Below are 13,141 nucleotides of genomic sequence, written 5' to 3'. Positions count from 1 at the left end.
CAACAATATTATGTTAGACATGTACATATGTTCAAATTAGATTTAGCTGACTATGTCAGGCCGTCCATCTGTCTGTCAATCAGTCTGTCTATCTGACTATTTATCTGTCTGTCTGTCCTGTTTGACTCTGTCTCTGCCTCTGTCTCTGTCTCTTTCTGTATGTCTCTCGTTGTCTCTGTCCATCTAGCGCAAGATATGGGGTTGAATCCGTTTTATTTTAGCTCTCCGCTACGTAGCGAAGGGTAGCGAAGGGTAGCGAGATTCAAAACTTACTCTTTTACATCCAGACACATTAAATATCAGACTGTATTACCGTCATGTTTTTTGAACAACATAAATGGTGTACATCGTGTTACCCGTGTTTTATTTCTGCACTCCTTTTTTGGCCGTGGAAGTACACCGACCGAGTCACCACTTGCGTTACAAACAGACAACCCTGATCCCACTTGTTCAGATTCTAAACGTAACCTTTTACATTCCAACATTCCAAATCTGTCTGTCTGTCTGTCTGTCTGTCTGTCTGTCTGTCTGTCTGTCTGTCTGTCTGTCCGTCCCCCCTCTCTCTCTCTGTCGCTCCCTCCCTCCCCTCTCTCCCCCTCCCACCCCCCTCTCTCTCTCTCTCTCTCTCTCTCTCTCTCTCTCTCTCTCTCTCTCTCTCTCTCTCTCTCTCTCTCTCTCTCTCTCTCTCACACATACACACTGCGATAATACTATTGAATTTACCTTCATTCGGGTCAGCAGTTGTCGTATCTTATGAAAAAGAATAGAAAAAAAATATAGATTTAGTTGACTATGTCATAGGCTGTATTTAATACGTTTCATAGCAAAGTGTCACTCTTACATGAAATTTCACTCAACCCGCACCATACTAAGAATAACAACATTATTACATGAAAATCCATATAGCCGAAAAAGACATATAGATTGCGGATATCACTACATTCACGGATTTTTTCATTGTATTTTGATGTAATTACTTGTATTTACCCCGGGTGTTTACAAACAAAATTGCCAATTCGCGACAAATGGTGTACATGTATCCAATTAATAACGTTAAAATCTTAGTACCATATGTCTGACTAGCTTATTCGAGCAGAAATTAAAAGCCCTCCATCAACCATTTTCAACGATTTCCAAAAAGTAAAATAATCAGACATGGTTATTTTGAATTAAGAAAAAGGTTGCATAATTTTTCACGGGATGCATTTTAAAGGGAAAATTAGAGCACACATAAACAGAGGAATCATAGAATTTTTTTAATTGAATATTTAAGCTTCAACTTGGATTATGATTGCTTTATTTCAATCATTACTTACCTGCTACGCATTTATATGCACTAGTACTAGGATCAGGAGTCCAGGTATCAGCCGTAGTCGCATCACATGTATAGACACCATCGCCAGATGGAGTCAATGTATAGCCAGCGTCGCATACAACTGTCACTGTGTTTCCGCCGGTAATAGCAGTATCAGCTGTTGGTGTAGTTTGATAAGTTCCATTTCCTGGCGCCGCTGGAATAGTGCCATATGCACAGTCGCCTACAATTAAATCAAATTATATACGGTTGTAAATCGTTGAAAACGTATCTGTATCTTTTTCAAAACTCGACAGTGACGAATTGAGTAAAGAGATTCTTTATGCATTCGATTTATTCAGGAATACTAGAATAATTTTGAATATTGACTACATCATTTAAAGATCACAAGAAATTGTCGCAGGCATACTTAGATCAGTGACGTCGCAGGATAATTTGCACTATCCTTTAAAGTTTAGTCAATAGATATATGAATGCAGTCAAAGTACAGTACTGCCAGGAGGTTAATTCAACCGGTAACAAAACATAAAACTTTAAAATGTTAATTAGTCACAGAGAACCACTTTCTTATTACAATTTGACTGGTAACAATTGATCAGCCACCTTGATGTGCATATCAGTGTTAGACCGATCACAAGTTATGAATACCAATGTTAATAACCAATGCTATGTACAGTACCTCTAACTTCAGATGCAGTAAATAAGAACAAAATCAGTCCTCCAAAAATGGCTCTGAAAGGGAAAACAATTAACTTTTTTAATAACATTCATTCAGGGTTTAAAGGATACAAGCTGTAACTGAACAGTGTATATAGTTTTTTTTGTTTCGAAGTTAACTATTTCATTCCAATTACTTATAGAAATTTACTAATATCAAACAATATATCGACATTTAGACACAATAAAAACAATCGACAACATACTATGATATTTCATACCTAATCAGAATATTAAATGTACGCTATGATACGCACGACTTGATTGGTTAACAAGTTATCATATAAATCTGCCACATATCTCCTCATATAGACTGTAATGTGGCCTAACTATACACACTTCCATCGCGAGTTAATCTTTAAAGAGGCCTAGGGCTGCCTCAACATTTTCATGTTATTTTAAGTTTAAATAGTGTCTGTATAATCCAGTTTATAAAGGTCTTGGTCTAATCACTTCGTATTTGTAGAAACCGTATGCTATTATCCAATTAATAACAAAATTGTCGAGTATCGACGACCCTGAACGGGGATTTACAGCGCATTCAGGAAAGGAACGTAGTACTAGTACTAAGCAGGCAGGGATATAGAAATAGTTAATTATCGCAGTATTAAGCAGGTTGGGATAGAGAAATAGTTAATTATCATTTTCATGTTAGAATCGAACCCAATAAAAGGCAAATGGTATGACCCGCAAACATGTTTAATTAAAATCTTGTTTCAAGATGAATTTACCCTGCACAGTGAAATGGAATTGACCAAACGACGCAATGCTGACATTGCAAGCTTACTACACTGATTTCACATTTTCTCTCCCTTATTGAAAATTTAGTATGTTATAAAGGGGATTCGACAAGATCGACTCGTTGATCTACTTGTAGAAATATAGCCGGAAGGAAAAATATGCACATATGCGGCGAAATCACAATATCATTGAGCCAATAGGGGGAGGGGTCGATTTAAATGTCTGGTCTCAATAACAGTAATTTGGCTCGAGTTATTTTGTTTTTAAGAATTTACGATTTGGCTGTTTATAGAGCAAATAATGTGACAAATATCAACTGAAGTCAAAAATTAGAAAACTGCTAGCTGACTAAATTACTTGAAATGCTCGTGATTATGCACTCGGTGTCGTTTCCAGAAGTATTGAAATATCATTGTGTTTGATTCAAAACGTTGAGAAAAAGAAACACAAAACTGTAAATTTGTATTTCAATTAGTTACAAATACACGACATGTAATGCCAACATGGAAATAAATTTCAATGAATGATTTACGAAAGCATAAACTTCTAGACAGTCCGGCAGCGTGTAATCAATCTCTCCTGCATTACTAACACTGTTTACGCAGTCAAAGGAAAACGCCTTGTTACAAAAATGTGACAATTCTCCATTCAATCCTAGTTTTTAAATTTGGTTATGAAGGTATCAGAGACGTTGTCAGTGTCTTCCACTTAAATTTACTAAAGTCAATACGTATATGAGTAAACAGTACGTAGAAAGGAATGGAAAAGAAAATGAAGTGAAGAGAATCCATCTAAAATGAAATAGTAAGCAGACAAATGACAAAAAACGAAATTGATAAAAACAATACGAGACATGATGCAACCAGGGAATGCTGATCTAAGGATGAGGAAGTGTAAATCGTGTTTATGTTTAGAGTGCTAAACTTTACATTATGAAGTTATCTTATCAACGATTTTACCATTATGAACTTGGAAAATTTGACGTCTATTGATAACAAACTATGAATGAAAATGCACCAAAAAGCAGGATATGAACTCTGAAACATTACATAGTGTACATAGAGCCATGTATAACATAACGAAAATAGTCAATTTGATGTCGTAATTGAATATTTCGATACCATGAGGATCCAAAATTTATAGAAAAGTCTATTAGCCAGCATCTACGGTATTCACTAAATTATAAACACGTTCATTTGTATTAAATAGAAAAGGCTGGATAGAATATCAAAAGATTAACTGTATTATTTCATTATAAACTAGTATTAGGAACAGATGTATGGTATAATTATGAAGTACTTCATATTTTCGTCCGTAAGTTAGAAAAATAGTAAAGGCTGCTAAAAATACTTGTTCATATTAGTATTCAATGAGTGACATTTTTTCATATTGAATATTGTGTGATTGGTTCCAAACATAAGTTTCATTTTTATAATGTATGTTTACCGTACGTCTTTTTATATATGCAATACAAATGTGAAAAATAGCCATGCCAGGCAAACTAACAAGAAAGCCCGACTGGCTAATCAAGTACTTCACTGCAGCTCAGCAGAGTAAGTAAAAGCAGATTGTATACAGACGAAAGTGATATGCCGTTCAAGTACACCTTAGGCTTCCATGCCCATCAGGTAAATGTACAAACAACTATGTGTGTGTACATAAGGTGATAATGCACACGAGACTTAAAAATCTGACATCAGCATTCAACATTTTCTCTACAACACTATCAGGAAGGCTTTCCAGGCCTTAATAGCAGTATGGATAAAACGAAGAAACACAAAACTATAAATTTGTAATTGCTCTATTTCAATTAGTTACAAATACATGACATGTAATGCCAACATGAAATAAATTTCAATGAATGATTTACGAAAGCATAAACCTCTAGGCAGTCAGGCAGCATGTAATCAATCACTCCTGCATTACTAACACTGTTTACGCAGTCAAAGGAAAACGCCTTGTTACAAAAATGTGACAATTCTCCATTCAATCCTAGTTTTTAAATTTGGTTATGAAGGTATCAGAGACGTTGTCAGTGTCTTCCACTTAAATTTACTAAAGTCAATACGTATATGAGTAAACAGTACGTAGAAAGGAATGGAAAAGAAAATGAAGTGAAGAGAATCCATCTAAAATGAAATAGTAAGCAGACAAATGACAAAAAACGAAATTGATAAAAACAATACGAGACATGATGCAACCAGGGAATGCTGATCTAAGGATGAGGAAGTGTAAATCGTGTTTATGTTTAGAGTGCTAAACTTTACATTATGAAGTTATCTTATCAACGATTTTACCATTATGAACTTGGAAAATTTGACGTCTATTGATAACAAACTATGAATGAAAATGCACCAAAAAGCAGGATATGAACTCTGAAACATTACATAGTGTACATAGAGCCATGTATAACATAACGAAAATAGTCAATTTGATGTCGTAATTGAATATTTCGATACCATGAGGATCCAAAATTTATAGAAAAGTCTATTAGCCAGCATCTACGGTATTCACTAAATTATAAACACGTTCATTTGTATTAAATAGAAAAGGCTGGATAGAATATCAAAAGATTAACTGTATTATTTCATTATAAACTAGTATTAGGAACAGATGTATGGTATAATTATGAAGGACTTCATATTTTCGTCCGTAAGTTAGAAAAATAGTAAAGGCTGCTAAAAATACTTGTTCATATTAGTATTCAATGAGTGACATTTTTTCATATTGAATATTGTGTGATTGGTTCCAAACATAAGTTTCATTTTTATAATGTATGTTTACCGTACGTCTTTTTATATATGCAATACAAATGTGAAAAATAGCCATGCCAGGCAAACTAACAAGAAAGCCCGACTGGCTAATCAAGTACTTCACTGCAGCTCAGCAGAGTAAGTAAAAGCAGATTGTATACAGACGAAAGTGATATGCCGTTCAAGTACACCTTAGGCTTCCATGCCCATCAGGTGAATGTACAAACAACTATGTGTGTGTACATAAGGTGATAATGCACACGAGACTTAAAAATCTGACATCAGCATTCAACATTTTCTCTACAACACTATCAGGAAGGCTTTCCAGGCCTTAATAGCAGTATGGATAAAACGTCTGCTTACTGACTGGGTTCTGGCTTCAGAAGTGTCAGAACATGAGAAGGCATAGGCACACTTGAAGGTGTTGTGGGTGTGCAGTGGTGGACATAGCTTGAAGGTGTCTTTGACTGAGACGGACGCATATTACGAAACTAAACTATATATGTGGAAGGAGAGTTAGAGCAAAAAAAAATAACGTAGAACGCCTACCTCATCTTGAACTACTTTTTCTTACACTTGCGTCAAGGTATGTTCGGTTGGAGAATGAAAACTGCGCTAAAATTCTCGCATTTTTAAATCATGTATTGCGCAAGTCACATTGGAGGAGTTGGTATGATTGGTTGAATATTTCAATAGGGGCGATTCCATTTGAAACAGGAAAACAATCTGATTGGATATACAGTTTTAATCCCATGGATACATAAGTTTGTAAGTCACACACCTTGTCGTAAACAAGTCGCGTCATGTTTTGACATGTTTTACCCTAACAAACCAGACAGTTTACACGATGTGTCCACGTGATCGCATTGATACCAAAACTTTGAAAAAGTGAAATCGCAAGTTTCAAACTAGCAACTTTGGTTTCCCCTCATAAACCCTTTTGTTCACGCCGTTCAAATCTTTTCGCAAAATTACGATGCATACATTCATTTATAGTTTTTAACTGATGTACATCTATGTGCATATTTTTGAATACATAATATGTGATAGTTTGCTCCGTGGGAAAATGGTCACTAATGTCAACCAAGAGTGTATAGCGAACAACAAGCTTTTGTTGCAGACCTCTACACATTATCGTATAAGAAAGCTTTCAATTCTCATTATTTGAGTTTTATAAATAGCCCAGAATATGTATGGATGTTGTTAGTAACAGGTTCTGCCTAGAGACGCGGAATGCGCTGAGTGTGATTTCTCTGCTAATGTTCAAGGCTGACTGCTTCTACACACCCCTTTTTCAACAAGCATGTGTTGAGAAGGATATACTTAATATCTACAAGTTTTAATTAAGGCATGGGAAATGTGAATGATGGAAAATGTCGAGTGTGATGCAGACACATCATTCTGTCATGTTGAGCTTACCAATACAATTCCTTCAGATCAACGGTTGTTCAGACCTATACTGTGAAGGAAGACTTCTTATTGAAATATACTGCGCCCGAAATTTATCAACTGTCCAAGCACACATTATCACATCAGCAGTTGAGTTGAAAATTCCACAAAATTGCCTTCACGTAAATTTACTGATTTGGTAATACTTTGAACGAAATAAGAAGTTTAAGAGATCAATCCTTGCATGTAGGTGAAACCAGATTCTTTATTGGTAATATATGCGTATATTAATAAGGCATTTTCGTGCTACTACTGTTGAGAACTGATATGCAAAATTTAAATCTGACAAGTACATGTATGTGGCATTGGTAAAATGCAGCATTCATTTCAGAGTTTTACTTCTATTGGGAGGACATTGACCACCAGTTTTATACAAAGGTGTTATATTGAACACAACCAGAAATAAAATTAGCCATAAACGGGTTACCCCTGTTCACTCTCTAGGTAATGCGACAACCCCTGTTCACTCTCTAGGTAATGCGACAACCCCCTGTTCACTCTCTAGGTAATGCGACAACCCCTGTTCACTCTCTATGCGACAACCCCGCAGTTTCCAGTTCTATGTCAGACCATAATGCTCCCTTTCCTTCCCTTAGCTTAGTTAAGAGGCATTTGTACAAGAAACATTTCAATATCGTTACTGATTCCCATGATTGCGTTTCTTACATGAGACTTTTAGGTCAGTTTGATTGCAACACACTTTAAAAGTACAATGGTAACCCCGTCACGTAGTCCCAAACCTGAATAGTTTTCTCTATAGAAATTGTAGTTTATGTGTATATTTGTCAGCTAAAAATCGCTGGAAGGAAAACAAAACATGATTTGGAAAAATTAGATGAGCGCACTCCTGATGACATTGTCAAGACCAAGGTTAACATCTGCACTTCACCACATTAACATTTGTCTATACTGTTCCTGTTCGCTCCTGTGAGACCCGCTCGTCTCCTCATACCATAACCAGCAACTGATTCACTGCATAGTTGTCAGCAGTAGTCTGGTATTTTCTGATATTATGGTACAACGGTGGATGTGGTTGAATGTGGTACGTAGCGGTTGGGTTTGGAACCACTGGCAGCAGTGCGATGCCAAAATCACCTGTACCTGACTACCATTATGGTCTAAACTACCATCTCTCACATTTTTTATTGATGAAATTTTCTTTGTGAGTAAATTTGCCAAGTAGTTGAAACTGTATACTATAAAGTCAGTGATGTCTTCTTGATATAGACTTGTATATACATTGCAATTTAACGTGTGTTAGGAACATTCCTACTGCCAATGACCTCAAAGCTTGTGCCTATGTCAATATGCGTGATATATCAAACCACAGACGATGAGATATCACCAAATTAATTTCAATACTAAGATTTTACCAGGATGTTTCAAAACTACTTTGGTTTTATTTTCAACATCAAAATCTAATTACTAAACTGTATTTTGTATTATAACCTATTGGTGATGTTATATACACCGGCACCCTAAACACAGTTGAGCTTTCACTAGTTTTAGAAAGCGTTCGCTTTTTTTATTTGACTGGCATAGAAAGAAATGTTAAAAGTAAATAGCTGTACAGTTGCTAATGCCGTTAGTAAATGAACGTGTCTTGCATGCACTTTTAACAATCGGATTCGATTTTATATATGTATTTTTGTCCATAATTGGGTGCGCAGAAAATACTTACATTTATTATTGGATATTGGGTCACAAATAATATACGCCATGAAACGAATCCGAACTACTTGCGTTTATAGTTGTTTCCATGGGACAACGTTTGTGTTGATCCCGATATTAAATAAATGAACCAACGCGATATAAAAGAATTCTTTACAGTGGTGAATTGTATTTCAAAAGCTCGTTCTTTTGTTACATGTTGTCTGCTAGTTACATAGGATGACATAGCGAAAGTCTGGGACGCTTACCTATACTATGCATGACCTCTTGTAATGAAATTAAAGTGTAAAGACATACTAAGGGTCGAGGTTTGTGCTCATGTTTGATCACTAGGTCCTCAGCGGTCTACCTAATTAAAATCTCCAGGCTCACCCTGAACAACATGGGTGTAGACACTAACATGAGGTCTCTATACATATTAAGCTTCCGGAGTTAGTGATGTTTTGTCTATAGACAATTTGGCCTCCTTTCAGCCATTATCGCAAAGTTCAAAAAATTATGTGTATATGCCACCTTGGTATCAGACTTTGTACTAAGTTTGGTTGAAATCGGCTCATGCATGAGATACATACAGGTGGACATGGACGCACGCATAGACTGGTGGATGGACATATCCCAATATGTAGGAGGCACACACGATGCTCAGGCCTAGTTAATTATGTTCAATTAATTATGAGAAAATGAATATGCATAAATACCAACAACGTTAACAGAGCAATTATAAATCAGGATCAACAATATTTGTGTGCAACAAGAATTACTACATCTTTTCATATATGCGAAATGGTCACAATTGTACATACCCCCACAAGGGACGTGACTGATCCCTACCAAATGCAAGTATTATATTTTTCAAGTCGTTAAATCTTTGCCAATTTGACTTCTGATCAACAACAATCCGTCTTTGGTAGAACAAACATACCTAGAACTCATATTTACCATGCACAATTGACATCATGAAAATGCATGAAAATAATTGGTACTGGTAATACAATGTATTACACTTGGTTTGTACTGAAGATAGACTTGCTCAAGTCTACGGGTTTTTTTTTCAATCGTTATTTCAACAAAACAATGTTTAAACACAGCTGTGTTTTTTAAAATGTGAAATGACATCGGTCGGTGATTTCGAAACAGTGAGGTGAACGCGTATGCCTCGGGAGACTGTCAGTGACGTGGAGAAACTAAAACAAAGATGACATTTTCCTTTATAAAACTAAAACTAAATAACAAACTCGAAACATTTGAAGATTTTTTTATTAGTATTATCGTGCCAGAATAATACAGTGTAAATAAATGAAAATTACAATTTAGGCTATGATTTCGACGAAGCCTTTCCTTTTCTTTCTAGCCTTTACATCGTTAATTTTACACTCAATTCTGATTCTGTCTGATAACTCTTCTTTGAAAGGGAGTGAAAAATACAAAATGTCTCAAACACAGGTACGCTTTTGTCCTGGCAGATAAGCCAAGATTTGTAAATCATAAACATTGCAATCACAATAATATGATTTACACAGCTATCCACGTTATTGATTCCAATAATTAAATCACGAAAACATAAATCCCTGTAGTGTAGTGGTTAGCGCACAGGATTAGCAGTCACGGGTTCGAATCCCACTGGAAACAGGGGATTTTTCTGTGACCGACCCAAACCCAGGGTGAGTGTTCTACAGACTCGATGGGTAGACTGTATCACTCAGCCGTGTCTCACTCACAAGACGAGTGCGAATTTGGGGGGACTCCTGGAGTAATGACTCGAAAAGTCGGGGACGATTACTCACAAGGAGCCCGCAGGTGGTGTTTGCCGGGCCTGGGTGACTCTGGGATAGCCTGTGGACTGACTGGGAAAGCCTTGACAGTTCCACAGCAACGTGATATAGAGCGTGCTACATAGCCCTGTCACGTAGTCCCAAACCCGAATGGATCTCTGTAGCATTTGTGTTTGTTTGTTTGTTTGTGTGTATTTGTCTGCATAACAGAAAATCGCTGGGAGGAATTCCCAGCACAAAAATTTAAAAAACAAACAAAAAAACCCCAAAAATCAATTAGTGTTGTTTATATTGTTGATGAAGTCCATTACTTTTTCCACAGATTATCAAGTCGTCTGCATTCCCAAAACATGTGTTTCTGTGTTTCTACGGTACCAAATTCTTGTGTGTTATTTGAAACCTATGTACGTCATCTATACAATGTACAACTGTCTAAAATCCATTGCACATGTACATGTCGTGCATTGTTAATAACATATAATTCGATTTTATCCAATTTTACCAGCTGATTCTGAATCCCTCTTCCCCCGTAGTTGGGTGCGCAGATAATACTTATGTAAAAATTATTGGTATTGTGTATTGGATTACAGCATAGACCCTGTAGGGTCTATGATTACAGAGGATGAATCATTAAACTAATCCAAGTCCAACACTAGTACTATAGTGTTGCCTCCATGTAACACGTTTCTTTTGATCTCGATGTTGAATAAATGACCCACCACGATTTAAACGAACTGTGTAGAGCGGTGAACTGCATTTCAAGAGGTCGTTCTTTTGTCACATGCTGTTTTGCTAGTTTCATTATGACGTTCAATTCTGGGACGCTTAACTTTCCATGATGTCTTGAAATACAATTATTTTTAAGACAAAAGAGTCTGAGGTTTTTTGGAAAGTTGATTTTGATCATTTAGTTAGTAATTATTTTAGATATGAGGGCTGAAATAAAGTGCTGTGACCTAGGGGCATGAGGTCTTCAGCGATCTACACAATGAAAACCTCCAAGTTCTACCAAATACATTGGTCTGACTGCCGCTTGAGTTGCCAACAACGTTTGTGCCCTATGAATTTGCCAGTCTTCAGTTGTTAATTTTTCCTTGGAAACAATTATCCTCGTATACAATGATACATAAATTTGTCTTGGGCAACTATTTTTCACTCAAGTTTACTTGAGAAGAAATCGTTGTGTTTTTAGATCACGACTTCCCCCTGAGAAATACTATTTAAAGTTGACACCTGATTTAATAATACTCAATTTTTTATATATTGTTTTCCTAACAATCATCAAGATATGTGTAAAAGAACAAAATACCTACAATGTAACATTTGCAAAAAAATACAAAAGCAAAACACTTAGTGTAATACCAGTTACTAGTAGTCTCCCGAAAACCAAGGGATTTGTATCAGTCACTAAAGTTCGTATGTCTTAGTGAAGCGGGAATGTAGTCACTAAGTAAATATGAATACTTTACTCGAGACGCACATTTTTTTCCAATGAGTGAGGCAGCATTAGAATTGGATATGAGATCCTTGTCATCTACACTAAGTGACAGAATAGCGGCACACACACAGTCAGGTACTAAGCAACTGAAATGTTAGTAAAATAAGCCACCCGACTTTATGCAATGTCTACATTCTGAAACCAACTAGCCTTGATAATGTTAACATATCTAAAACAAAACAATATATGGAGACCATAGCAAACCAAAAGTTTAATGTTTGCCTCAAAATCAAAGCTTAAGTGATGAGAGTGTGATGACCTCATCTCGTCCATATTTTAAACCATGGCTAAACTCTTTACTGGATACAATCAAGTCTCAGGACACTATGCTTTTACGAAACTGCTTCGCAATCACTCAGTCATGTTACCACTTCACTCAAACCACGCAGTTGAATTGTGTTTGAAAAAAAAATAAGCCCAGAGCCCAGAGCAAGTCTGTCTGTCTGTCTGTCTGTCTGTCTGTCTGTCCGTACATCCGTCCTTGCGTGCGTCTGTCCGTCAGGCTGACTGTGCGAATGTGTCTGTCTGTAGTCCCACAAAAAGTACTGTTTCAATTCTAACGGAACTTGCTTTATGGCAATGACGAGAACAGGTTTGGTTTGAAAACATTCTGTGCATAGTAATCAGCTATTTACATAATTAACCATTTTCAGCAATAGACTCTAAAAGTTGCAAGTTTCACATTCTATAAAATTTATTACAGTCACACAGTCATGATGGCAAAGCGTGTATGCCCTGAAAAGCTTGTTGATGTAAGTTTGGGTTTAAAATTTCAATGAGTTATTTGAATAATTAATTAATTTTGATAAGTAGTCAATATCTTATAACGACAATCTTCAATTTTCATGTAATTTGATACATACATGAACAATAACAAAACGCACATGTATCATAAAGCTTACAGATGTATCTTTTAAATTAAATTAGTAATTTATATAATTGATCACTTTGGTAATTAGCCAATACCTTAAGCATGCAATCTTCAAATTATACATAAATTATATATATATATATCAATGATAACAAAGTGCATAGATTCAATATTGCTTAGTATTGCTTGAAGCTGGCTGTAGTTTTTAACTGCATTGATTCATTTGCATAATCGATAATCTATGGGAATTAAGTAATATTTTAATGCATGCTTCAAATTTCACATGACAATGACAAAATGAATGTGCTCTATATAATTTGGTATATAGGTTGGTGATAACGAAGAATATAGCAA

General features: G+C 35.9%; 1 protein-coding gene and 1 long non-coding RNA gene across 2 annotated transcripts in view; both read right to left on the bottom strand.

Moving 5' to 3' along the window:
• LOC144437289 (uncharacterized) overlaps window positions 1-6,122 on the bottom strand; it is a 6,596-nt gene extending 474 nt beyond the window's left edge. The window contains exons 1-4 of the mRNA XM_078126212.1: window positions 6,076-6,122; window positions 1,995-2,047; window positions 1,317-1,538; window positions 724-750 (exon numbers count right to left, since the gene is read on the bottom strand). Coding sequence (XP_077982338.1) covers window positions 724-750; window positions 1,317-1,538; window positions 1,995-2,047; window positions 6,076-6,080 — 307 coding nt within the window. The 5' untranslated portion in view covers window positions 6,081-6,122. The remainder of the gene's footprint in view (window positions 1-723; window positions 751-1,316; window positions 1,539-1,994; window positions 2,048-6,075) is intronic.
• Window positions 1-13,141, bottom strand: part of LOC144438338 (uncharacterized) — a 302,136-nt gene that overhangs the window by 251,120 nt on the left and 37,875 nt on the right. The gene's annotated exons all lie outside the window — the stretch shown is intronic.

The sequence above is a fragment of the Glandiceps talaboti genome, chromosome 7 (genome assembly GCF_964340395.1).
Source record: "Glandiceps talaboti chromosome 7, keGlaTala1.1, whole genome shotgun sequence".
Taxonomy (NCBI): Eukaryota; Metazoa; Hemichordata; class Enteropneusta; family Spengelidae; genus Glandiceps; species Glandiceps talaboti.
Note: the sequence above shows the minus strand (reverse complement) of the source record. Positions and strands in the feature narration are given on the sequence as shown.